Raw genomic sequence first — 26,835 nt, 5'->3', positions numbered from 1 at the left:
GAAGAAGTGGAACGAAGGGAAAAAGGAAAAAGGGGAGGAGAGCGAGAGATAGAGAGAGAGGTATAGAAAAAGTGAGAGATGGAGATTAGCTGTTGTGGATGTTTCCTCCTGACACCTGGGGGCCTGCCAGAATCATGGGAGTCTGGACTACTCAAACTCATACATTCATACATACACACACACACACACACCTGCTGCAGGTCTTAGAATGAAAAAAAAAAAAGAACTGCATAGAACACTCTAGGCTAGAATATGTTAGCGCTGTTAGCATTATTAGCATAGCTGAAAGCAATCAGCAGTTATATGCTTAAACACTACCTTTTTCAGCATGCAAATTGATTGAAAGGGAGGAAACTGGAATCAGGGAAAAAGTACGGTAAAAGGTAAAAGTAAACACTTTTGGGAGTTATTGTAAAGCAGAGTGAAGCAAACGAGGGGAAAAAAACAAAGGAGGAGAACAAAGAAAGAGTGAGCGGCAGGAGGACGGAAGGAGAAAAAAAAAAGAGAAAAAAAGAAAACAGGTGACAATAAGGCCCGTGTGGGACCGGGGAGCCGGGCGCTTGTTGTAGCGATAGGAGTTTCAGCAGGTGTCACATGACCCGCTGCCCTGCGCACCTGCCCGAGAGAGTGGGAGCTGTTGCCATAGCGACGGGGTCAGGAGCATGGAAAACAGGGTTGTAAAGGGGGCCTGTGGTGGGAGGTGGGGCAGCGGGTGCATGTGTTTGAGCGCGGCACAGAACGGTGTTATTTTAAAAATGCTGCAGGGAGAGCATATGAAAACCACACACACCCTCTGTCAGTCTTTCTCTCTTTCTCTCAGGCTCTCGCTTGGTCGCACTCTCTCAGGCTCTCTATCCCAGTCTCTCTCTTAGACTCTTGGTCTCTCTCTCTCTCTGTCTTGGTCTCACTCAGTTTCTCTCTCTCTTAGTCACTCTCTCAGGCTCTCTCTCTTTAGCTCTCTCTTGATCTTACTCTCTCAGGCTCTCCATCCTAGTGTCTATCACTTAGACTCTCTTTCTTGACTCTTTTATAACTCTTTTGATCTCACTTTCTCTCAGGCCCTCTCTCTTGGTCTCAGTCTCTCACTTTTTCTGTCTTGGTCTCACTCTCAGGCTCTCTCAGTCTCTCACGCATTCTTTCAGGCTCTCTCTGAGACTCTCTGTCTTGGTCTCACTCTCTCTGGCTCTCTCAGTCTCTTTCTCACTCTCTCTCTAAGACTCTCTCAGACTCTCTTTTGGTCTCACTCTCTCACAGGCTCTGTCTGAGACTCTTGGTCTCACTCTCTCATGCTCTCTCGGTCTTGTTCTCACTTTCTTTCAGGCTCTCTCTATTGGTCTCTCTCTCTCTCAGGTTCTGTCTCGGACTCTCTTTTTTTGGTCTCACTCTCAGTCTCTCACTCTCTTTCTCAGGCTCTCTCTGAGACTCTCTCTCTCATGGTCACACTCTCTGGCTTTCTCAGTCTTTTTCTCTTCCCTCTGAGACTCTCTCTCACACTCTCTTTTGGTCTCACTCTCTCTGGCTCTCTCTATTGGTCTCACTCTCTCGCTCAGGCTCTCTCTCGGACTCTCTTTTTTGGTCTCACTCTCAGGCTCTCTCATTCTCTCTCAGTGTCTCTCTCTCTCAGGCTCTCTCTGATACTCTCTTGGTCTCACTTTCTCAGGCTCTCTCTCTTGGTCTCACTCTCTCTCAGGCGCTCTCAGTATCTCTCTCATAGTCTGTCTGTCTCACTGATTGGCACATATCAGAGTTGTAAAGCCGCTATGTGAGGCCTCTTGTGTTGTAGAAAGTAGCCTGTGTAGCATACTAGACCTGGATTAAGATCTAGCTGGGTTTTAGATCTAGATATACACTATAAGAAGACACTGACTTGTATGAAGTGCCTCAGGAATTGAGTACGAATCGTGGATCTGTTTTGGATCTGTTTTGTGCCTAAAGCCATTTTTAAACAGGAATGATCTTATCTTATGGTCTTTCTAGTTAACCTTTTTGAACTGTGAGCCTATTAATGCCCCAAAGCCTGAGGCCCTGTGTGTGGGAAGCGGGTCCACACTTCAATTACTCACTCTCTTGACTATATACTGTAAATGACATAACACTGACATCTTAAATGTCATCATGGGACAGGAATCATCAGTATCAGTATTGTGTCACATGACACAATTATACCACATTCTGTGCTACCCACTGTGGGTGCTTTTTATGACATATTCATGGATCAAGAGATTTTAAATGCCCACACAATTTTAAAAATGGATTGTCTATCCATCTGGCACCCACTGTCACGACTCAGGGCAAGTTTGATCATTTGTGTTGCCTTACCATGAGCACGCTAGCCAGTGTTTAGCCTCACTCACAAGATAACACTTCACAACCTGGGCATTCCTAAGCCATCCCCAAGCCATGTTATTATTATTGGTCAAGATTTTTATAAAATGTTATGTTTCATGGCCATTTTTATTCTGAAGGTCAATTGTTTCAGTTGAGTCCATTGTCTAAGGTTAAGGTGAATACAGTTTAAAGGATTATCATATTCAGAGGGTGCCATCCTACACAATTCTCTCCTGGAGCAAACTGATTCTCTAGAAGAATCCAGCAGTGTGTCATCAAAGCTATCATGGCTCATTTGGCTTGAATGAATGGCTCTGCATGCAGATGCTGGCGAGGCAACTTCTTAAATCTCTGGGGTATATGGTTTATACAACAGTTTGTCACGGCCATAATAAACTGGTATCTCCAAAACAGTAAGTTTGTATGGAAATGGAGGAAAAGCTTTATGGAGAAAATATTGCAAATAAGTAAACCTGTTATAATAATGTTTCTTTTGTCAATATATTGTCCAAGAAGTAATTGCAATAAACAATATTATTTCTATTTTATGAACATTTTATGTATTATATGTAATTATGATTACACATATATAAAAATGCATGTATAGATTACATTTAAGGAGCAATTAACTTTAATGTTTGAGTATTTAGACATTTGAATTGGAACTCTTTTTATGCAATGTGTACAGATCAGTTAATTTATGTGAATGGACTTCTTGGTCAGTATACACACAATCGGCAATACTGAGAACAGTAAAATGATTGAGGTAAAGTGCATATATTATACAATAAGTTAATAAAGTAAATATTGTGATGTAAACTGTAGATACCCTAAAAGGATCCAGTTTCTCTCGCGTCTGGGCAAAAATAAAAACGTTGAAAGAAAAGCATTCGAATACAAATGTGTCACAAATGCGTCATCATATCATTTGTTCCTGAACACGGCCTGTGTGATATTTCCATTCAGGACGCGAGTGCAGGTCTCACTATCATCCTTCTTCATAGTTCACGCTGTGAGCTCAGGCTTATGAACTGTCTAATCTGTGTCCTGCTTTGTCCTCTGTCTTCTTGTTCTTCTGCAGTGCTCTGATGGCGGACAGACGCAGGACAGCTCGCTGAAACGGGTGGCCGTGGTGGAGGATTTCTTTGACATCATCTATGCCATGCATGTGGAGATGGGCGCTGATCCAGGCAGAGCACCCAAACATGCAGGCCAGAAGAAAACATACAAAGCGGTGAGGAAAAGTTTCACACTTGTGGATAGACCTGTCCTGATAACTTTATTTGTTTGTGTGATTATTGCAATTGGCAATAATATTGTCATATAAAAAATCATGCCACTTATTAGCTATGCCAGTGGCATAGAATGTACTTACAATAATACTGTTTAGCGTCTGAATACAGGGGTGGGACAATGAAAATGAAACACCTGTCATTTTAGTGTGGGAGGTTTCATGGCTAAATTGAACCAGCCTGGTAGCCAATCTTCATTAATTGCACATTGCATCAGTAAGAGTGTGAAGGTTCAATTAGCAGAGTAAGAGCACAGTTTTGCTCAAAATATTGCAATGCACACAACATTATGGGTGACATACCAGAGTTCAAAAGAGGACAAATTGTTGGTGCACGTCTTGCTGGCGCATCTTTAACCAAGACAGCAAGTCTTTGTGATGTATCAAGAGCCACAGTATCCAATGTAATGTCAGCATAACCACAAAGAAGGACCAACCACATCCAACAGGATTAACTGTGGACGCTGTAAGAGGAAGCTGTCTGAAAGGGATGTTCGGGTGCTAACCCGGATTGTATCCAAAAAACATAAAACCACGGCTGATCAAATCACGGCAGAATTCAATGTGTACCTCAACTCTCCTGTTTCCACCAGAACTGTCCGTTGGGACAATAAATTACTGTGGACTAAAACCAGGTGTTTCAGTTTCATTGTCCAACCCCTGTAAGTAGTAATGCAAATACAGCCTTTTTAAAAGCAATGAACCATTGCTTATTAAGAATATTGGAATTGAAATAGAATTCTTTTAAAACATAAAATATTTACATACACATACAAGAGCATATGCCTTCCCCACTCTCCCCCAAGTGTTCTCTAATTATAGGATGCACCAATATACCTAGTTTTGATTTACAGTATAATACAGTATATTTGATTTACTGATATTTTACCAAATAGTTATATCACTGCCATTAAGAGTTACTATTCTAAACTAATATGAAGTATGATTTATTTGCTTCTGTTTTGCGTTTTTTGAAACTTTGAAATGGTATTAATGAATGTAGTAACATGTATAACGGTGCTTTACTTAAGTTTGTCAAAGTAATCTATTGCCCATGTGGTTCTATCAGCTATTGTTGAATGACTATTCTTGATGCAGTGCCGACTGAGTGATTGGAGATCACGGCCTGTGCCCTTGCCCTTTATGCACTAAACTTTTATCTGATTTCTTGAATAGTTTAAGTGCACTGTAAAGAAATCCCTTCCAATCTATATTTGAGGTATATTATTTTTAAACATTTCAATAATTTTCTAATGCATTTCTTACAAAATAGAGATTTTCTGCCCATTTTTGCTCCTCAAACTCTCAGGTCTTTCTTGGATGCTGCTTTTGTATCAAATCATGAGTATAATCTCCTGTTGGTTGCAACTATTCAAAGTCATTTTTCTTATTTCATTACTAGCCCCAAATTTTCCCCATCCCATTTTTTTAGAATGTGTTCCAGACCTGAAATGTTGTCCATAGACTGAATACTGAATACAAGTAAATGGAAGAAACAATGTTCAAAAAATGTGGTGGGAGGTGTTCCAAAAATGTTTTATTTATTTATATATATTCACATTTTCTATACTCCCTCAATATTTTCTGATGTATGGTTGTAAATAACGCCATGTGTATCAACAGTGAATATGTTAAACGTGCATATTTCACATTCTGCAGACACTTTAACCAACCAAATGTGCAGTTCTCTATAATGTCTCTGCATCATGGCTGGTTTAACACTATTTCATAAATGCCTAATGGCCATTAATACATTTGCATTGTTAATAGCGCTTGGCGCAGGCGGTTGCTGGGGCAACCGCGGCCATCTTGCAGCACCTGTAGCGCTATTGTGCGAGCCAGGCAGCCGACCATGCTGCAGACTGGGCAGCAAAATGCAATTCAGAATTATAAATAAAATGAGAAGCACCTAGTTCATTGCGACCGTGGGGTTTTTATTATGTGAAACGCTTACCCGCGGACAGACTAAGTACTGGGTATTGCACCCACAGCCTGCGAGAGTGTGAAGCCAGGGGAACTGGAGAGCCAGCGACTCGGGAGCATATTATTGCATTTGGGGGGAAGGACACCCTCACAATTTTTCATTTACTTTATAGCATCTCTGTCCAATTTCATTTCCCTCGCCGAGCGATACAGAGCAGCTTATCGCCGCCTCCTAACAATGTAAAGCGAGTGCTTTGTGTTGTGAACAGCTCTCTCCTCTACTACCTGAGGGGCAGGTTAAAGGAGCCTGGGGGTCTTTGAGCTGTACTCTTGACTTACTGTGAGTCTGAGAAGCGTTTTTTAAACGCTCTAAATTTAAATATAGCTCTCTGAGTCTGCATTTTAGCCAATTTTTGAGTTGAACACCTGCTAACACAAGGTTATTTGAGTGCTCAATACATTCAGAAAATGTTAACAGCCATTTCTGGCTGTGGATAATAATTTTATTACTTATAGTTATATGGTACCTTTTTAGAATTTATACCTTTTTAGAGTAACCAATTTTAGGGCATTTTAGAGTAACCAGTTATCCTGATCTCCATGTTTTTGGACTGTAAGATTAAATTCTGAGTTCCCAGAGGAAACATGGACACTCCACTCAGATAGGGAACCCAAGACCCTGGTGCTGAGAGAATAATGTGCTAGCCATCAAGCCATGTCTCTTAAATAGATGAAGGCTGTGGCTTGGTTATCAAAGTCGCTTAGACAGTTGCACCATCCAAGAATCCTCCTCATCTGAGGATTTTACTGTTTCACATTGCTGTGATGCAAAACCTTGTGTCTCTACAAAAAAAAAAAAACACTTTACAGAAGATGATAAAATGTTTGAAAGTAATTATTTCCAATAGTGGGTATTTTATCACAATTAAATATATAAAAACAATTGTTAAGTGAGAATTTATTAATGTTTGTAGTGGTAAAAAAAATCTACCAAATGCATTTAATAACCAAGCTTGGTAATTTAGCTTTGCAATGGAGCTAAATAAGGTCAAAGCCACTAAGACTTAAGGGAAGTACTAATTTAGCATCATGCTAAATCAAGCTAAAGACTTCATGCCTAAATTATTACACACCTCCAAAACTAAATTTGTTGTTGGAGAGACTTGCTAATGTGGTTGGTGGCATTGCATGAGCTGTTACTAAAGCCAGTACAGGGCTATTTCAGTATCATTTACATTTACATTTTTAGCAAAGGCATTTAGCAAAGTGCTTTGTGCTTTGTTGTTTACCGTAGCTAACAAAAATACCCTTAGCTAATTTTGTAGGGGCAAAATTATAATATACTGTACATGAATACATAAATATTTTATCATTTACCAACACTAATAACAGTTATACAAAACAACTTAGCGGTGCTTTCCTCTGCACACTGTGATGCTGCTCGACAATCCTGCATCAATGCTGGTGGTGGCTGCCTTCACATGTATCAGAGGAGGCATGTGCTAGTCTTCACCCTCCTGGTGTTGGGGCATCACTAGTGATAGGGGAGTCCTAATGAGTGGGTTGGGTAATTGGCCATGTGGGTGATTCTCACGAAAAACAGATTTAAAAGGGTTCACACTTGAAAAATTTCAAAAGGCATTTAAATATAAAATTTCTTTTTGTTATGCAAGACTAGGGTCTGAACTTTTTAGAAATACTTTTTTTTTTTAATTTTATAATTTTTTTCTGTATATTTTGCACCATTTTAGTCAGTCAGAGCACACACATTCTCAGTACCGCAACATGATAACACAGAACAGATATGGTTTAAAAGTTACACATTTGTTACTTTTTAAATAGATATTATTAACAGTTGTGCTCATATGTGTATATAACCCAGAAAATATTATATTTATAAGTTTCCCATTTTTTTTTATTTTATGATTTGTCTCATTACCGCAACAGATTTCATGATTCATGTCCTGTCTTTTCAGGATATTTAACTGAAAAATTACATGTATAATTTCTTATTTAGTACAGATGACCTATGAAGAAATACAATTTATCCAAATACCATTATAAACTAGAATTTGTTTTATAACAGTAAAATAATTAGTAAATAAATATGTGTTGCGGTAAAGAGAATGGTGTTTCGGTAAAGAGAGTCAATGTTTCGGTAAAGAGAGTCATTACAAGGATTCCTACTTAATTAACAATAACACTTTACACAACAAACACAGAGTGTGAATGCTGTGAATAAATAACAAACTCTAATGATGTACTTCTTGAGTTTTGTATGGAGTAGTAATATTGAACAAAATGTGGTATTTGCTGTTGAAAATTATTCTCAGTAAGACTCAAGCTGTGAAAATATCCTATTTTGAACTGTGTATTTTAATAAAACAAATTTCAACATACCTCATTAGACATAAATTCCTTAAAACTTTAAACATCACTGTATAACTAAATTGAAATGGAATGTTTAAATACAAAATAAGTAATTCAACATCTCATAAAACAACTTTTTTATTAAGTATTAATTTCATGACAGATATAAACATCAATGTACAACTAAATTGAAATTAAATATTTAAGTATGAAACAAGCAATTCAACATCTCATTAAACATCTTTGTATTAAGCATTAATCTCATGAAAAATGTAAACATCAATGTGCAACTAAATTAAAATTAAAGATAAAATTAAAGAAAGTTGTTTAATGAAATGTATATATGTGTGTATATATATAAATTTCATATATATAATATATACATTTCATGAAACAACTTTTATTGTTATAAACTGTTAATAAAGGTTGTTTCATAAAATGTGTGTATATATATATATATATATATACATATAAACAGTTTATAACAATAAAAGTTTATAAAAATAAATTTCATGAAACAACCTTTATTAACAGTTTATAACAATAAAAGTTGTTTCATGAAATGTATATATTATATATATGAAAATTATATATATATATATATATATATATATATATATATATATATATATATATATATTATTATTATTATTTTTATATATTATTTTTATATCTTATGCGGAAGTTATATGGGTGTCACTGCCCTGCTACATAAATCTGTTTTTTATCTGAAATTGCATCATGTATTGTTTTATATATTGTTTATTATAAGTAAATAAAGGCTTTTTTATGAAAAAAAAAAAAAAAAATATATATATATATATATATATATATAAGTTCATGTCACTTAAAACATTAATTTCTCTTTACCGCAACAGTGAATCTCTCTACCGCAACAGGCCTTAAATTGTTGCGGTGTATGAGAAGGCTGTTGCGGAGTATGAGGGACCTTAACCTTCTTTGATCTCTGTGGGGCCACCATGATGCCTGGCTAAACTTTTGCTAGCTTTTTGTATTTAGACTTTAAAAACCTTAAAAATTCCCAAAACACAATAACATTTTCATTTTTTTAAACATTAAAAACTAGCTGTTTCGGTAATGAGAAACAAAAAGTTGTGTATGCTCGCTGACAACCAAGTTTTTAACATTTATCTGGAGAGGTATAAAATTAGGTGCTTACCTGGTAGCCATCTTGGGTGTCATACTAAAAGGTGTCCCCCCTCTCAAAATGGCTGTTTTTTTTCTGTTCCTTGTGGTCTTAAATGGTGCTTGAAAATTGTTGCGGAGGCTGAGAACATTGGTTCTGACCAAAGTTATTTTTCTAAATATTTTCTTTTCTTTTACCAATGAATTCCAAGTAATACATTTTTATTGACTGTAACAATTTACTTTATGAGATACATTTAAGTTTTTTATTATTTATTTATTTTAAATATTAAAATTGTGTAATTGAAGAGCCGAGATTCAGCAATGGACGCGTTGCGGTACTGAGAATTTCACACTAAATTATAAAAAATACATAATTTAAAATATCACAATGTCTACTTTTAATCACTTCCAATATAGCCTTTGATGAGATGTTTATAAACCAGTGTTTCCCAAATTGATAGCATTTACCTGTTCATCACACTCCTTAATGCCACCTCATTAGTCTGATTTCGTGAGAATCACCCATGTGAACTGGGGAGAAAATGGGATAAAAAGAAAAGAAAAAAAAAAAAAGGGGAGTTCATATGAATGGATATTGAGTAATTGGCCTTCCAAAAAATGGGTAAAATTACCAAAAATCTTTTTTAAAAAGACAAAGAAATAAAAAAGGAAGAGATAATGCCTAGGAGAAAGAAGATGTATTCTCACCCAATATTATATAAAAGACATTACCCATTAGCTACAGTGCACTCTAAAAAAAGAATACAAAACTTTCAACAACAAACATGTCTTGGTTGATGAATTGCACTTAATATTCTTTGCAGAATTGATGCCATTATATTAAATTTTACAGACAGTCAGGAAGAACTGGCATTGAGGGCATAACATAGCTTAGCACAGCAACCCTTTCAGTCGATTCTGATTTGTTACTATTCTAACAGATTAAAATCCAAGCAGCATATTTATATCTCGGATCTTTTGTCTTTGACATCCGTATGACTTATACATGGGCCCGTCTTGGACAGGCACTCCTTCTTTGAGAAGGCTTGGTAAATCTGGGCCCTGAGCTATGATCCCACAGTGTGTGAAAGCAGGTGTCAGGTTCCAGCCCCCGTCGAGCTCTCGGCTAATCACCTAATTAAAGCAATTAGCCAGCTGATAGGTCTGTTTTTGACATTTGGCACGCAGAGTCCCACACAGCCCCACTCAACTGTCCATCACCGACGCTAGCTGCTGTGTTATCGCCTTCGGTGCTAGCTGATTGGCTATGACTTTTAAAATCAGCTGTGACTGGCAGAGATGCTCTGTGATTGGTGTGATTTGCTGTGGTTGGACAGGCTTTGATTGGCTGTAATCAGCCGTGACTGATGGTGATAGGTTGTTTACCCTCAACTCCACCTCTGTCTAAGAAAAATTATGGCTATTATGAATCTTTTAGCCTTACTTAAACACACTTTATTTTAATAATATTTTGCTAATGTCTTTTTAAAGCAGCTTGATATTTCTGAACACTTGTGATAAATTAATATTTTCAGTTTTGGGTGAATTCAACGGAGCTGGATCAGTTTTATGGAAAATATGTGTAAAACATTTTAGCCCAATTCAGGATGTGTACTCTTGGCCTACTGCTTCCTTGTCCTGTCCTGTCAGGATGTGAACTCTGCCCTCTAGTGGTGATTTAATGTAGTTGTTGTGTTGATTTGGCATGTTCGAGATGAGCTGTGGTAAATGATTGATAGGTGTCTGTTCTTCAGAAGTTTAAGGATGATGTCTGTAGTTGCTGGAGAAGGGGGTCCTGTCAGTAGAACATTGATAAGAAATTTATTTTTAACTAATGTGGTTAAGAAAGATGAAGAGGGAAATTTATGCCATGTTGGTGTGTGTGTGTGTGTGTTTTGGGGACTTGAGAGGTTGGACAGGGGTCCTATACCACACCCTTGGGCTTATGTTCACCTCCTCTCCTCAGCCTCTGCCCTGGAGAGAGCTGCTGTCACGTCTCATAGCGCGGCCAACACAGAAAGGGGCGGGGTGTGCGATTGTGGCATTCTGGGAGGTGTGTGTGTGTGTGTGTGTGTGTGTGTTTTTTTCCTGGGTGGCCTTTTCCCTCTGCACTGCCCGAGGCGGGAGGAGCCTGCTGCTACTGCTCCCACTCTGTGTGTGTGTGTGTGTGTGTGTGTGGGTGAAGGTCGCACACAGAACAGCAGCAGAAGGGGAGAGAGAGAGAGAGAAAGAGAGAAAATCTCTGGGAAATATCTCCGTTCACCTGTGTATCCCTGTTCACCTTGGCCTATCCAAGCACCACCCACTATTTCTTCCATAGCAACTGTTGCCAGGTCCAACAAACTTTACAGAACATTGAGAAATTTTTTGTCCAGTTCACACTGCAGTGCCAACGCACTACATTATATTGGGACAAATGTATTGTATTGATATTGTAACATTGGTCATTGCACAAATGTTTTAAATACTGTTCACTTTTATACATGCAAACAAACATACAAATAAACACGACAATAGACAGTATCAAAAATGATTGAGGTCATGTCCATTAATTGTACAATATGTAGTTATCCTGACAGGACTAGGGTTTTAAGGGTATTTTATTTGAGTAACTGTCTCAACTGTCTTTCCACTGCTTCTGTATTGCTGTGTGGATTTTTGCATTGTTGAATTCATTGAGAATAGCATTCGCGAGGTCTGAATTTTGGATAATAAACACCCACCTCCCCAACTCATCCCAAAAGCACCATTATTCCAGACAGCACAGTTCCACCTCTCCTATGGCTTTATACCCCTGTAACCTACATCTGGCATTATGGGTGGTGCCAATATGTTCATGTTTTTTCTGCTCCAGAGAGACCTATTCTATTGAGAATACTTCTGTAGAGAGACTAGACAAGCTGTGTGAATAAATGTTTGTATTTATGCATCTTTGACATCAGTGGATCCAATTTAAAGTAGCAGAATGCATTCATTAGAAGGGCTGTCCACTAACATTTCCACATACTGTATACGGAACCTCAGGAGAGTTGATAAGAGGAGGTGAGGTGCTAGCCTGTGTGTGTGTCATTTGCACTCGCCATAGTCAGACTCCAGTCAGGCTGCATAATGATCGGGTGCTGAGTGGTCCAGCGGTCTAAAATGCTACCACTATGTTCGGGAGATTGCTGTTCAAATCCTGGTCATGCATCTTGCCATCAGCTGCCAGAGCCTCTAAAGAACACAATTGGCCTTGATCTCTCTGGGTGGGTAGATGGCACTCTTTCCCCTCATCACTCCTAGGGTAATGTCGATCAGCACAAGGCGTCTGTGAGCTGATGTATCAGAACCGAGTCGCTGCGCTTTCCTCCGAGTGCGCTGTGATGCTACTCTGCAATGCTGCATCAGCAGCAGCTCGAAAAGAGGCGGTGGCTGACTTCACATGTATCGGAAGAGGCACAGAGGTGGCATCACCAGTGATGGGGGATATACAGCTGAGTAGTAGCTGAATAGCTGGAACAATAGGCCTAGCTAAATTGTGAAAAGGGGAAAAATTTAATTAAAAAAACAGAGTGCATTATGAGTATTAATTACAAAGACTACAGTAATATTATTTATACAGCTACAAACACTTAACTGTAACCATGGTAATCTGGGATGAATATATACAGTATATTGTTATGTCCCTAATATTTTTCAAATTTATAACAATCACTTAATGAATTGAATGAATAAACGGAAATTATTGCTGGCACTATACCACTTGTCCAATTCCAATAAAGGAACTTTTATTATCTGCTGATACCAGTATCAATCAGATACTATCTTTTTTTCTGTTAGAAATTAAGCTTTAAAAATAATATGTTTGTCTGAATGCACTTTGCTTGAAGGACTTCTATATTTTCTTGCCTAGATAGAGTTGTCTTTCTAAATTGTCATAAACTTTACATTTAGACTCGAAATAAAATGATATACAGTTTCATGTTTCTAGTGTAAACTACTGTAAAGCTTGTCAAACTTCACATCATTTCCTATGAATGAACACATTAGTAGGTGGAGTAAGGATAAGTCAATCACACCCCCGAGCCTCTACCTCCACCCCCAACCTGAAAAACCCTCATCTTCTCCTCATCCTTTTTTCACTCTCTAGTTCATCCTCCTTATCCTCTTTTTCTCTCTCTCTCTCACTGGTGGCCAGATTGCAGAGACGTATGCCTTTCTGCCCCGGGAGGCAGTGACCCGCTTCCTGATGAGCTGTGGGGAGTGCCAGAAGAGGATGCACATCAACCCCAGCACCGCAGAGTTCAAAGGTCAGAATCCTCTTTCACACCTCTGAGCAAACAAAAGCCTGGTGCACAGCAGCGACACATGACAAAGAAATTAGACTGACACCCTCCGGCATACGATGCAGCCTTTAAACCATGAGGAAAAGCTGGATATTTATGTAATAATGTTTTGTGTTGTTGAGTTAATTAAAGAAATTGGCATTTTCATGTATTGTAAAGCCAAGTCTATTTGCAGGCAAAATAATTAGGCCACATAGAATATTTAATACTATGCTTCCTTTTATTTACAAAGGATATACCAAAAAATATTCAGGTGATTCAGATGAATGAAATCCCAGTCTTAATTCATTTTTATATGGTTACTTTTAACTTCTTAGTAAGCCATTCAATTAAACAGCCAGTCTCTTTTTGCTACTGTGCCTTTACTTAGGAGGCACTGGACCTTAATCTGGACTAGAGCTGGGCGATATGGTCTAAAATAATATCACAATATTTCATGGTATATTCGCGGTAACAATAGTCTTGGAGATATGATAACACTGAATTTAAAAATGATTTAAAGAATACACTACTGCAACAAAATAACTACTGCATACAATATGATATGGCACACCCCTAACTGAGATATATAACAAAAAATACAAGAATTGTCTTATATTTGTTACAGAAGTCAATGATCCAGAATGTCATGATACTAATAATGCACTCCAAATATCTCCATATATCCAAGATTAAAGTAAAAAATTGATACTGGACAGATATAATCTGTCTCTAGTAGAAATATAATGAGAAATGAGAACAGTTTAATTTTTTCTTTTTGCCTAAAATAATAAAAAAGTAGTACTCTGATGTGATAATTATGGGTGGGTGATATGGCTAGATATTTTAGGGTATAATATTGTTCACGATATTTAAAAATGGTGGTCGATATTATCGTGTACGATTCGATATGGCACACCCATAATAATTCACAAATCTTAAATTGTGGTTGAAAATCATTACATATCCATTAAAACAAACACTGGGCTGATATCAAACTCCAACATGAACTCTATTAAAAAAGAAAAATAATTATCAATATCTAACAATGCTTTAGACACCATTCCTCATTATTGATTAAGGCTACGTTCACATAACAGTAAAATAAAGTGGCTTAAATCCAGGCATGTCTCTAAAAGTAGGTGGGCTATCTCTTTAACTAATTTCTTGATGTTAAAGTCAGAATTTGTATCTGGCTGTTCAGATCAGAGTCGAATTGCTTTGTATTGGATATGTATCATATTTCAGAATTAACAAATGATTATACCAGTATAAACAAATCAGAATAAAAAAAAGTTAAATGTGTCATAGACAAGGTATTATAGAAATATAATCAAGTTTTATCAAAAATTGGTGACAATTGAGCCACAATTTAACTAGCCAGTATTAAGACATATAAATAAATCACCTTCGCCAGTTCACTATCCACTGCCAATACATCCTCTCTCTGTTATGTTTATGTCTCTGTATGCACTGTACTTTGTCACATTGGACTGCAGTTCATACAGTACATTCATACAGTCATTCACTCCCTTTGTAATACTTCACCACACAGACAGGATGTCTGTCTGCTGTTAGTCATAAAAGTGACTAATTCACTTTCTGTTAGTCAGGTTCCTCCCCAGACCCAGACACACCGATGCTGCTGGTTGGACTTTCTTCATATTTAAAAAGCGAGGCCCAGATGACACAAGCAGGGTATATTCAATGGGTTAAGGATGAATCCTCCTGTAACACCCCCACCCCCGTGCCACCCCCACCTGCACCTGGCCCAGAGAATTTCCCATTTCACAGACTTTACAAAACCCAGTGCTATAGTTATTTAAAACGGAGAGGTGAACCCCTACAGTCAACAGACCTGTATAAAACCAGGGCAGGCTGGTGTTTATTGTGTTTGAACAAAGACCCAGGGGATTTTCACTGGGAATTTTGGGACTGGACTGGTTCTCAACATCACCCTCCAGTGGACAGATCTGGAGTTTTTGATCTGTTGTGTTTGATTTGTTGTAAATGAAGCCCAAAAGGTCCACCTGCTGAAATATCTTACATACAGCTCTGGAAAAAAAAAATAAAGAGACCACTTCAGTTTCTGAATCAGTTTCTCTGATTTTGCTATTTATAGGTATATGTCGGAGTAAAAATAACATTGTTGTTTTATTCTATAAACTACAGACAACATTTCTCCCAAATTCCAAATAAAAATATTGTAATTTAGAGCATTTATTTTCAGAAAATGAGAAATGTCTGAAATGACAAAAAAGATGCAGAGCTTTCAGATCTCAAATAATGCAAAAACAAGTTTATATTCATAATTTTTTAAGAGTTCAGAAATATTCAATATTTGGTGGAATGACACTGGTTTTTATTTATAGTTTTCATGCATCTTGGCATGTTCTCCTCCACCAGTTTTACACCCTGCTTTTGGATAACTTTATGCCACTCCTGATTCAAAGATTCAAGCAGTTCAGCCTGGTTTGTTGGCTTGTGATCATCCATCTTCCTCTTGATTACATTCCAGAGGTTTTCAATTTGGTAAAATCAAAGAAACTCACCATTTGTAAGTGATATCTTATTTGTATACAGCACAGCATTGTATAATACAATTGAATAATAGATCCCAGTTATAGGTCTGGCTATCTTTGACATCACAGCGTTTGAGTTAAACTCTGTGTTCAATCATTTCTACTTTTACTGTATGTTTAAATGTGATTTTGCATTACTTATGTTAATGCTGCATGTGATATATAGTGAAATATAGACATATAAAAATATAGAAATGTTATACACTATTTTAATGTGAAACTAGTCTGAGAATTGTATGTGATCATAAATGACTAATATATAATCCATTTGTGATCAATTATGTTATTCCAAAATCAGTACTATTGATTTACTGCATTCAGATCAATACATGATGCATTTGACTTCCCTCTTAATTCTTCTGTACAATACTGTTTGTTGTCTCTTCACTTATTCTTATCTTAAAAGGTTAAATCATTATAATTAATGTAATTTAACTGACTGATTTAAATATACATATTCATATATATCATAAACAAAATATGACAAATATTCATCTACTCGTGGCTTGATGGTGCAGTGGTAAAAAAATACAGCTGCATGGAACTGAGCTCCTTAAATGTAGGCAATAAATCAAAAGCTTTTTTAAAATATGAGATTATTAAAAGATTATAAGAATATTAAAGGCTCATTCATCATATTTCTAAACATATAATATGATCTTATTAGGTGATAAGGTCTTTCAAGTTTTATTTTAAGCATTAATCTACCATTAGTTCTTTAGTTAATCAAACCTGACTGCCAGTGCGGTGAGAATTATACTTGTAATGAATTAAAGGTTATGTAACATTATATACATTACTGTGCTGTTTTATCTAAGAAGTCCACTAGTGACATCAGAATTAGTAGTTACTGAACCATTATATCTTAAAATGAAGTAAAAAATAGTCTTTAAAAAATTGATATGCAACTGTTGTGATTGTTCTGTTGTTGTGATTAGATACCACAACACAAATGGGCGGAGACAGCATCCACTAGTGTTGGCTGAAAAGGTATTATATTGTTAGTGTCATCTAAAATTACAACTTTACATAAAAGGAAAAATCCTTCGTAACTTTAAATGGAAGTAATCTATAATTTTGAGTACCAAATTAAAATTATATCAAAAAGTCAAATTACAGAAATGTTTTTTAAATGTAAAATGTATTAACGAATGGATTTACTTGTTTGTTTTATGTTTTTTTATTATGTATTTATTTTTCTCATGTTAACAGTGACAAAATGTAAGTGTTGAGTTTTTTTTAGATTTTAGATAGTTTCCTTATACAGTCTGCGTGGATTGAGAACTGAATGGTACATTTTAGAAGTTTTACAGTGCTCAACTCTTTTATTTCACAAAAGGGAAAAGTTTTAGTTTTCCACAATATGGGCATTTTAATATAATTTAAAATCTCATATATATTTCAAATAATCTTACACAATTTTTCTCAGCATATAATGTAATACAAAATATTACCTAAATTAGATTATATTTAAGATGATTTCTGTTGCCTACTCGTTTTATTTTATTTTTTTTTGTGTGGAAAACCCCTTTTTAATATGTAGGATTGTTTAAGCAGATGTGTGTGATTATGTTTGTGTTGGTAAATCAGTTATTCTGGGACTAATATGGATTTTCACTCCCACAGAAAATGACCGTCCCACCTCTCTGGTCCCGGACCTCATCGACTACAACATGCCTCTCACTGCTACCTACCTAAAACAGATGAAACTGCAGTGCATGAATGCCAACGAGCAGGTGAGAGCAGATGGGAGCTGTAGACTGATTGTCTCCTGACTGACTCAGTCCTTTCTTTCATGTTTTTGTATTCCTAAAGGCCCTTATCTGATCAGAATAGCGTGGGCAGAAACAGGAAAAGGGGACACAGCTGCTAGTTGATTGGATGTGCATTTAGGGGGTTGAAAATGTTGTGGTTACTCTACTGGCTTTTCTATTCCATGAACCATGTCCTGTGAATGGCGTGTGAAAAAGTAGAGAATTTAATCTAAGTTCATTAATAGTTGTGCTGATTAATAAAATTGGCCTCATTAAATCTGATCTTTTTTTTTACGATAAAAAGAAGCCTATATATGTGTTTTCAGATTATATCAAGTCAATAAACTTTATGTACTATATTGAAGCAAAGCTGTGTACAAACAATGGCCATACATTTTTTGTTTGAAGTAATGCATTAAAAGAGGTTTGAAAAATATAAATTTGAAAATATATATCAGCACATTTAAAAGGTTTAACAGACAATCACATTATGTGATGGTTTTATAGCTGTTCTATTACATATTTAAGCATTCTCCATAGATCCTTTTTCAGTACTTTATACACTGGCATGCCAAATGTCATGGGACAGGAACTCAGAAATGTGCATTGTGTCACATGACTTTTGCCATGTCCCATGGAAGCTAAAGCACTCTGCTCTGACCTGTGGGATATATGTGTGTGGTATGTCCTGTATTGAATATGGATGTGATTTGTGCCAGAATCACTCGTTGGTTTGCGTTAACAATTCTAGATTGAAGGCACCGGTCACTGTCATTACCACCCAAAGTGGACAGCTCAGTGTGTGTTGTTGATCGTTGGCTAGAGATATACTTGCTATTGGTTAATCCTCACTAGAAAATGTTTTTTTTTGCAATTTAAAGCCAAATGCAGCACATCATATTGTATAGGTTTGCTGTATGTAGTCTCTGTTGTATTCTGTTTGCTTTTTTTGGTTCCCTCAGTCAGAGATACAGTGGCTGCTTCACTTGTAGTTGGTGCAGTTTTAGGGCCTTTTGCTATTCTCATAGAAGACTCATTGAATTTTTAACCATTTATTCATGATGTGCAAAATATATAGCACGCTCAGACCCACACTAATAACCTAACTATAGCTTGTTAACCTACCAGCTAGCTCATTCTGCCTGTCATGTGACTGTACTACACCAAGCTAATCAACAAGCACAAAATAAACTTTTTTTTTTTAAACGTCTAAATGATATGCTAAACTATCTATGTATTTAAGATTTTTTTAAATTGAAAAATAAGAAAAAAAGAATTTTCACCTATGGCCCCCTTGCAGTACCTCTGCAGCCCACAGATTGAAAAACACTGCTTTAGAGGCTTCCGCTTGCCACAGGTGCAAGGTGCACATCATCTCGTTCTGAGTAGCTGTTCTATAAAACTTTTCATCAGATTGATGCTGCTGCTGAGTGCCTGCACTGCCCCCTAGCATTTTTGTGTGAATTGCATCTCACACACCCATCTCATTCATTTAATAAACAGAGAGGATACACAGGCATCCATTGTGCATATGCGGACGCATTGTTTTCTCTATGCTGTAATGTATTCCCAGTACACAAGTGACTCTGTGGATCAAGGAATGTTGAATGCCAATAGAACTTTGGAAGTAAATGGTCCCATCCATCTGGCTCCTGCTACCAGGCCTCACTCACAAGATTACACCTCACAACTTACACAGTTGTAGGTATTTCCAAGCCGTCCTGTTTGTAAGACTACATGATCACTTTAAAAAAATGCTGTTGCACTTTCTATACAGTGGTGACACTATGAAATTAAATTACTTGAATGCCTTACATTTATGGATCATTAAATAAATATTTTATTCATCATAAAATTAAGTTGAAACTGTGGCTATGACTGGGCTGTGTTTAAACTCTGTGTTTATTAAGCAGTATTATATATTCTTGCCTAATGATTTGCATAGTTTTTATCACACAGCTTAATAAATGGGGTAAAGTTAAACCCTATGGAGTGTCTGAAACACAGCTGAGTGTAAAGCACTGTACAGTTCCATACATCACGGCGACGCAGGCATGGGGGCCATAATGTGAGGTATGCGGTTGTCAAGGTAAACTCCTATAGCTTCAGTTGCCTCAGCAACAGTATGTTCCTGGGTTCCTAGAATAGCATTTCATTACAAATATGATTTTCTAGAGCTTAGAAATGTGTGTCTATATGAAACGAGATTTCAAAGCCGCCCTTGATGTCATAAGTTGTGACTGGTGGCCCCTGAGACTGAACTGTACATTCCAGAGGTATTTGTCTAACATAGCTAATTGAAACATAGCATGAGCTGGACTTGAACTTTAGCACTGAGTCTGACAGATAGGCTGAAATATGCTGGGCTGTTGGTTTGGGAAGCAGGACAGGCCTGTTTGAAGTATGTTAAACTGATGTTTAGCTTATTTGCATTGAGCTGCGTTGTTGCTTTGACTTTGTTTACAAGTAGGTGCTGTTAGGTGATATTAACACTAGGGGGCAGCGTTTACTTACTCAATGTGATGTACAAATGTATTATAGGAGGAGCTGGTTGTACAGAATGGAGGAAAAGAGATTGAATATGTTTCATTGATAAATATCATCAAGAACATATCAGTGGATGAGGGGACTGTATTAAGAATGGGGAAATATTTATCTCTCTCCACACCGAGTCCTATTTGATCATTCTGATTGTTTTAGGTCATTTTACTGCTTATGGTATGCTAAAGAATTAGATTATTTGAAATATAAATTACTATAATACTATAATATGATGTTATAAACACTACTACTTGTAAGGGATACACCAGAATGGCCAAAATGTAACATTTGGCCAAGCACGTTTATTTTTGCTACTTTTTTCCACCATTGCCTAAGTAGCTTAAACGTTTTTTTTGTTTTTTTTGTCTTGCATTTTAAAGGAAATTGAACAGTTAACATTCCAGTTGAAATTACATCACTGTTCAGTATAGATTATTTGGTCTAATTCACTTATTTGGCCAAACACAAAGTGTTTGGATATGAGAATGGCCTACATTAAATGTATTTATTTAGATAAGTCTTATATTAGCCCCACAGCTGGCAAATTTACAGTGTTACAGCAGCAAAGGGATAGCACACAGAAGCAGAAAGAGGTAACAAACTAAATCTTACCAATATAAACGTTAATTATTAATACCCATATCAAACATCTTTGACTGATTACAAAATTATACAATTTTATTTTATACCAAACATTCCAACATTATTATACCAAATTCAGTGAGTGTTTGGATTTGGATAGACTGTATTTAAGTATTATATACTTATACACAGTATAGAATATACAGCTCTGCAAAAAATAAATAAAAGTTATGAGTTTCTTTGATTTTACCAAATTGAAAACCTCTAGAATATAATCAAGAGGAAGATGAATGATCAGAGCCATCAAACCAAGCTGAACTGCTGAATTTTTGCACCAGGAGTGGCATAAAGTTATCCAAAAGCATTGTGTAAGACTGGTGGAGGAGAACATGCCAAGATGCAGGAAAACTGTGTTTAAAAACTCTTGAAAACTTAAAACTTTATGAATTCAAACTTGTTTTCTTTGCATTATTTGAGGTTTGAAAGCACTACATCTTTTTCATTAATTTGACCATTATTCATTTTCTGCAAATAAATGCTCTAAATGACAATATTTTTATTTGGAATTTGGGAGAAATGTTGTCCGTAGTTTATAGAATAAAACAACAATGTTAATTTTACTCCGACATATACCTATAAATAGCAAAATCAGAGAAACTGATTCAGAAACTGTCTTATTTTTTACGGAACTGTATATTATATGGGAAATGGGTTCGGGGAGGAGCCTATGTAGCATGTGGGTGGAGTTACCGCTGTCAGTCAGCGCAGTGTGTGCGTGTAGGCCCCGCCCCCTCCTCCTCCTGCTCCCTCTGAGGCGGTGGGAGACTCCAGCGCTCTGAACACAAGTAGAAGCACCGGGACGGTGAGAGAGCAGGAAACCCGCGGGTTTAAAGCCCCTGACAGGCTTCATTCAGCGAAAAGACTAGAGCTGTTAGATAAAGAGGTAGGTGAGAACCTTTTTTGACTTGTTTTAAGAATTATAAAGCAGTAGGTTTGATATTTTAGAGCATCCCGTGCCTGTATGGTACCTAATGCTAACCTCTGTCAGATCCAACTCAACCCGCTTCGGTTTGACCTCGGGTTGCTAAAGGTGGGGTTAGCATCATGGCTGGGGTTTGTTTTCTCTCTAAAAAAAATCATTTAGCTTATATAGGTATTAGAGAAATATCTGGCTGGCTTGTGGTGGAAGGGATAAACTTGAGCATGTACTGCGTGTCTTCACATATGAGCTGAATGGGGGTAACCTAACTTCTGACCTCTGAGCTAAAGGTGTGCATTTAATATACTCTAGTTAACTATATTAGCTAGTTAGCATTTTAGCTAATATTCATTGTTATTTTATTTTGTTATAAAACATTATTACTCGCCGTAAACATGGTCTAGAAGTTGTGTTACTTCTGCAAAAGTCTGTTTTCACCTTCTCTTGTAGCATTAAAAATGCTCTGCACTATTTAAAAACAATATTGGCTATATAAAATCATAATAAATTCATGTTAGATTAGCTAGTTGCATTTTCAGCACTTCTCACCTTCGCCCTCAGGTTAAAGTGACAGTCTGTACGTTTTTGAGAATGTTGGGATGTTTTAACTGCACATAGCATGTAAATGAGTACTTTTAATACAGTTAAATGTGAATAAATTGCTGTGTTTGCGTACATTGTTTTGTTCATTTTATTCATAGAATAGTAAGTGTAAAATACTATCAGCAACTACATCCAACAATCCTACCAGACAACTCTGTTCTTAGAGTATATAGATTAGGTGTTGCAAGGATGGTCATCACTGGTACCATTTAATTAAAGTATAATTTTGAAACCTCTGAACTGATGAATACGACTGCTTTTAGTTGTTAGGGACTGCTGCTTTAACATGAGGGATAGAGAAGCACAGGTTCCTGCCTAATTAGGGCTGCAGCAACTACTACTATTTCCTTTTCGGTGGTCTTCCAACTAAAACCTTCAGTATAATCAATTCTTCTCTGTCTAGCTCAGAAAGGAGCACATAATGTTCTGCTAACTGGCAATTTTTTCTCCATTTTCTACTCAATTTGGAAGGCCAAGTGCCCAATCCTCAGTCTCATTAACCTAGAACATGCTTCTTCAGACATGTGAATTCAGCCACCTCCTCCTCTTTTCAGACTGCTGCTGATGCAGCATCACTAGACAGGTCAACACACTTGGAGGAAAGCACTGTATCCACAGCTCTGGAACATCACCCAGCAGATACTTATGTTGACTATCCTTACTCTAGTAGTGATTTGTTGAGGAAATGCCATTAACCCAGCCCTGAGAGAGCAGTGCCTATTGTGCCTATTGTGCTCCCTCAGACTCTGGCTGCTGATAGCAAGCAACAGCTTGGTTGTAGCAAGGATTGAAGGATTGACTTTTTGAGTCTTGGAAACCACACTTATTCACACTCTCCCCTCTTCTTCAGCTCCTTCAGTCGTTTACTATTAAACCCAACCTTCTGCTTGAGCTCAGGTTCTCTGGCCCCTCAGAGCAGTGCTTTCTTCCCTGAGTGGCAGGTCATTTAGTGCCATGTCCCCCTCGCTCTGAAGCAAATTGCAGCAATATGTCCATGACTGCTCATCTTTCACAACTGCACTGAAACGCTTTTGCTTTACTCAGCACTGTCTCCAGCGTCTATTCCTTTTCTGTATGTTTATCTCTTTGTGTTTTGTGCTGTTATGTTTTATCGATTGCTTGTTGATGCTCTGTTGAGTGGCAGAGAGTTTGAGAAAGCCATGCAGTTTGCAGTACACAAACAAAATATGACAACAAAAAGAACAACACCTACATCTGCTTTGTTGTGTGTTTCATAACCCCAGGCCCTTAAAACCTCCCCTCATCACATCCATGGATGAATTATTATTGTGTGAAAGTCACACTTTCCCTATACTCTCTTTCTTTTTCCCCATTTTCTCTCTTTCTTCACCACCACAACAGCAATACAGTGCACCAGCCATTAAAACCTGATTTTGTCTAATGTTATTGCAGCACCAAGGGAGTGCAGTGTACACCACTGCCTTTGGAACAACAATGCACACAATTTGCATTTAATCAATAAGTTACTGTGTGCGCATGTGTGTTTGAAAGAGAGAGAGAGAGGGAGAGAGAGAGGGAAAGATGATGGAAGAACACTTGCACAGGGCCAAACAAACGATTTAAAGGACCATCTCCACATATTTTTTATATACAGTGTTTTTGTGCTGAGTTATAAATTATCTTACGTATAAATGACCCAGTTCTGTGTTTACTATCAGCTTATTATAGTGTGTTTTGTAAAGATAAGCCACAAAAAATAGCTGTGATTAAATTATTTTACCTAGGTAGTAAGATTGACATATATTGCATTGCAAGTAACTGATAATGATAATTAATGATGATAATTAAAGTTTACATTTATTGTTTCACTGTACTTTTATAGTAAATAAGGATGTAGTAATAAAGATTTAGCAGCAGTCGGACTATTGGTGTCATAATCGTAATTATTTTGACCACCAAGCATTTAGGATAAGGATAAAAATAATATAAAAACAGTACTTAAAAGTAAGTGAACAAAAACATAACAAACAAACTATGCTGCATGTTCTTGGAAGCCTTATGTCATGGTCTCACACTTTACTGCAGCCTTTGAGAGTTTGGTGTGTTTTAACCTACCACAACCATGCACTTTATGTTGATTGGCAAATATAGTAATAAAAGTAATATAATATAATTAGTAATATAAGTTAGTGTATCTGGTTTGTGTCCCAAGAGTCTGAAATGTAAAGAAAATTCAAGAAAAAATGCTATAATTTGGCCAGGATGTCCTAATGTCTACATTCACTGGCATTAAGTCTTATATTGTTTAATGTTATATATGTATGCGTAGGTTATCATACTCATTGTCGCTTTCATGCAAAAAAATTAATTCATTTTCATCTCCAAAATTACAACTATTGAGGGGAATGAAACAAATAGACTTTCAGTAAACAGGGTAAAAAGAATTTATTCCATGTTATTTTAGAGCATTTTCATTTATTCATTTATCAGTTTCGACAAATGTGACCTCAATCATTGATGAACAATTTTCAAGTTCCATTTATGTCAAAAAGTGAAAAATGTTTAAAAAAAAAACATTTGTAGTTAATATTTAAGGCACTGTTTAACTCCCATAAATTGAAAGCGACTGCATAACATTTTCCCCTATTTGGTGACAGATGTATGCATTATTGCAGATTTACAGAGGGATTTGCTCAGAATGTGTATGTTATCATATATTAAGAGGTCATTGAGAGTATCCTGCAACAGCTGTGGAAAATGATTTCCTTAAAAGACTGTAAACCCTGGTTTGTGTCTTAGACATGTAGTCTCCTGCCTGGCTCTGACTATGGTTGCCTCCACCTGATTCAACTTATTACAGCCTTTAGAAGCTCCTGATTAGTTGAATGGGTGTTACATTTGAAATGTAGTTTAAATGCACTTCATGTAGCAGTATGAGCATAACAGATTATGCTTTCCATTCTTGTATGTGCTCTAACTGTAAATTGTCCAGCTCACTAAAATTCAATGTTAAATTTAAAGGGAACCAGATGAAGAGATGTATACAACTTAACAAACATGTGCAAATGAAAATATGTTATTATTATTAACTTATGAGTATTATTCAGTTTTTTGTCTTTAAGAAATTTAACCAGTGAACCAGTGACCAGACAATAAACATTCCTTAACTACCCTAAAAGTAGTAAGTAACTTACATAGTGAAGAGCTAAAATGACAGAAGCAGGCCATCATTTCTCATGCTTATATTGCTTCCTTCTCTCTCAGTATATCCTTCCCTGGCTCCCTCACTCCCTTTCTCTCCCTCCTCATCCCCCACCCAACAGGGCCAGAAGCAGCTGGAGAGCAGCCCTCTGTGCTAAATCCTCTCTCAACTCATTAGACCATTTACCAGAAGCTCCCTTCTTCCTCTCTGAATCGGACCAGTCTTCATCCCTCTGTCTCCTAGCTTGCTCATGACCGGATCTTGATGGGCCTTCATGTCCTTCTCTCACGTTATTGCACTTTAGAAGCTTTCTTCTGCACTTCCTTATTGATGGTGTACACACACACATATACACAAACACACACACACACACATACAGAGATATAATGCAGAATTCCTTTACATCAAAGACTCTTTCTCTGCACTGAACCTCTAGTATCCCCCTTTATCTGTTTCACTTTTTTCGACCCTTGTATCTTCAACAGATCTAACAAATCTTCCTTTCTTTTTTTCTTTCTATCGCTCTCTCATTCTCTCTTTCCCCCTTTCTCTATTCTCTGTTCCTGTATTATGCCATGCCCCACTTGGTACCTAATAGACCCAACACTGAGCACATCAGGCCTCTAAACAAACTTCACAGGGAACCCTATTCCTCTTGAGGTTAAGCTGGCAACGCATATAGTCCCCTGTATGTAGGTGTGGATGTATGTGTGTGTGTTCACAAGTGTAAGAGAGCATGCAAATCATAGGGTCAAGGCCTTCCTAAACTAATGATGAGCCACCTCTGCTTAAATATATAAAAAATACTTCTATTTTTCTATCTTTCTTCACTTCTTCACTTGAGAGAAATAGGAATTTAGACTGACATGTCACCTCATGGGATAGGAGCTAGTATCGTGTCCCATGACTTTTGCCATGCCCCATTAAAGAACACTGCTATGATCTGTGGGATATATGTGTGGCATCTTCTGCGTTGAACTTGGATGTTATTCCTGCTTGTCTGTTTGCATGGACAATTCTAGCTGGACACTGCCTGGCACGATCCTTACCACCTACTCAAGTGGAGGTGGCCTTTTGGAGGTGGAGTTGGCCTTTTATGACATATTCCCACTGCACTCCCACACGTGACACTGTGGATCAAGGAATGTTGAAAACTTCCATATCTTTGGAAATGGAATATCCCTGATCCATCCACCTGTCACCCACTTTCATGTTCAAAGTTAATACACATAGCCTTACCAGAAGCACGCTGGTTCAACCTGTTCA

General features: G+C 37.0%; 1 protein-coding gene across 1 annotated transcript in view; it reads left to right on the top strand.

Annotated features, from left to right (window-relative positions):
• Nucleotides 1-26,835, top strand: part of nol4la (nucleolar protein 4-like a) — a 78,729-nt gene that overhangs the window by 26,677 nt on the left and 25,217 nt on the right. Inside the window, exons 3-5 of the mRNA XM_007231893.4 lie at nucleotides 3,410-3,562; nucleotides 13,239-13,350; nucleotides 17,574-17,683. Coding sequence (XP_007231955.1) covers nucleotides 3,410-3,562; nucleotides 13,239-13,350; nucleotides 17,574-17,683 — 375 coding nt within the window. The remainder of the gene's footprint in view (nucleotides 1-3,409; nucleotides 3,563-13,238; nucleotides 13,351-17,573; nucleotides 17,684-26,835) is intronic.

This window comes from Astyanax mexicanus, chromosome 12 (genome assembly GCF_023375975.1).
Source record: "Astyanax mexicanus isolate ESR-SI-001 chromosome 12, AstMex3_surface, whole genome shotgun sequence".
Taxonomy (NCBI): Eukaryota; Metazoa; Chordata; class Actinopteri; order Characiformes; family Acestrorhamphidae; genus Astyanax; species Astyanax mexicanus.
The sequence above is the reverse complement of the archived record's forward strand: the minus strand, read 5'-3'. Positions and strand labels throughout refer to the sequence as shown.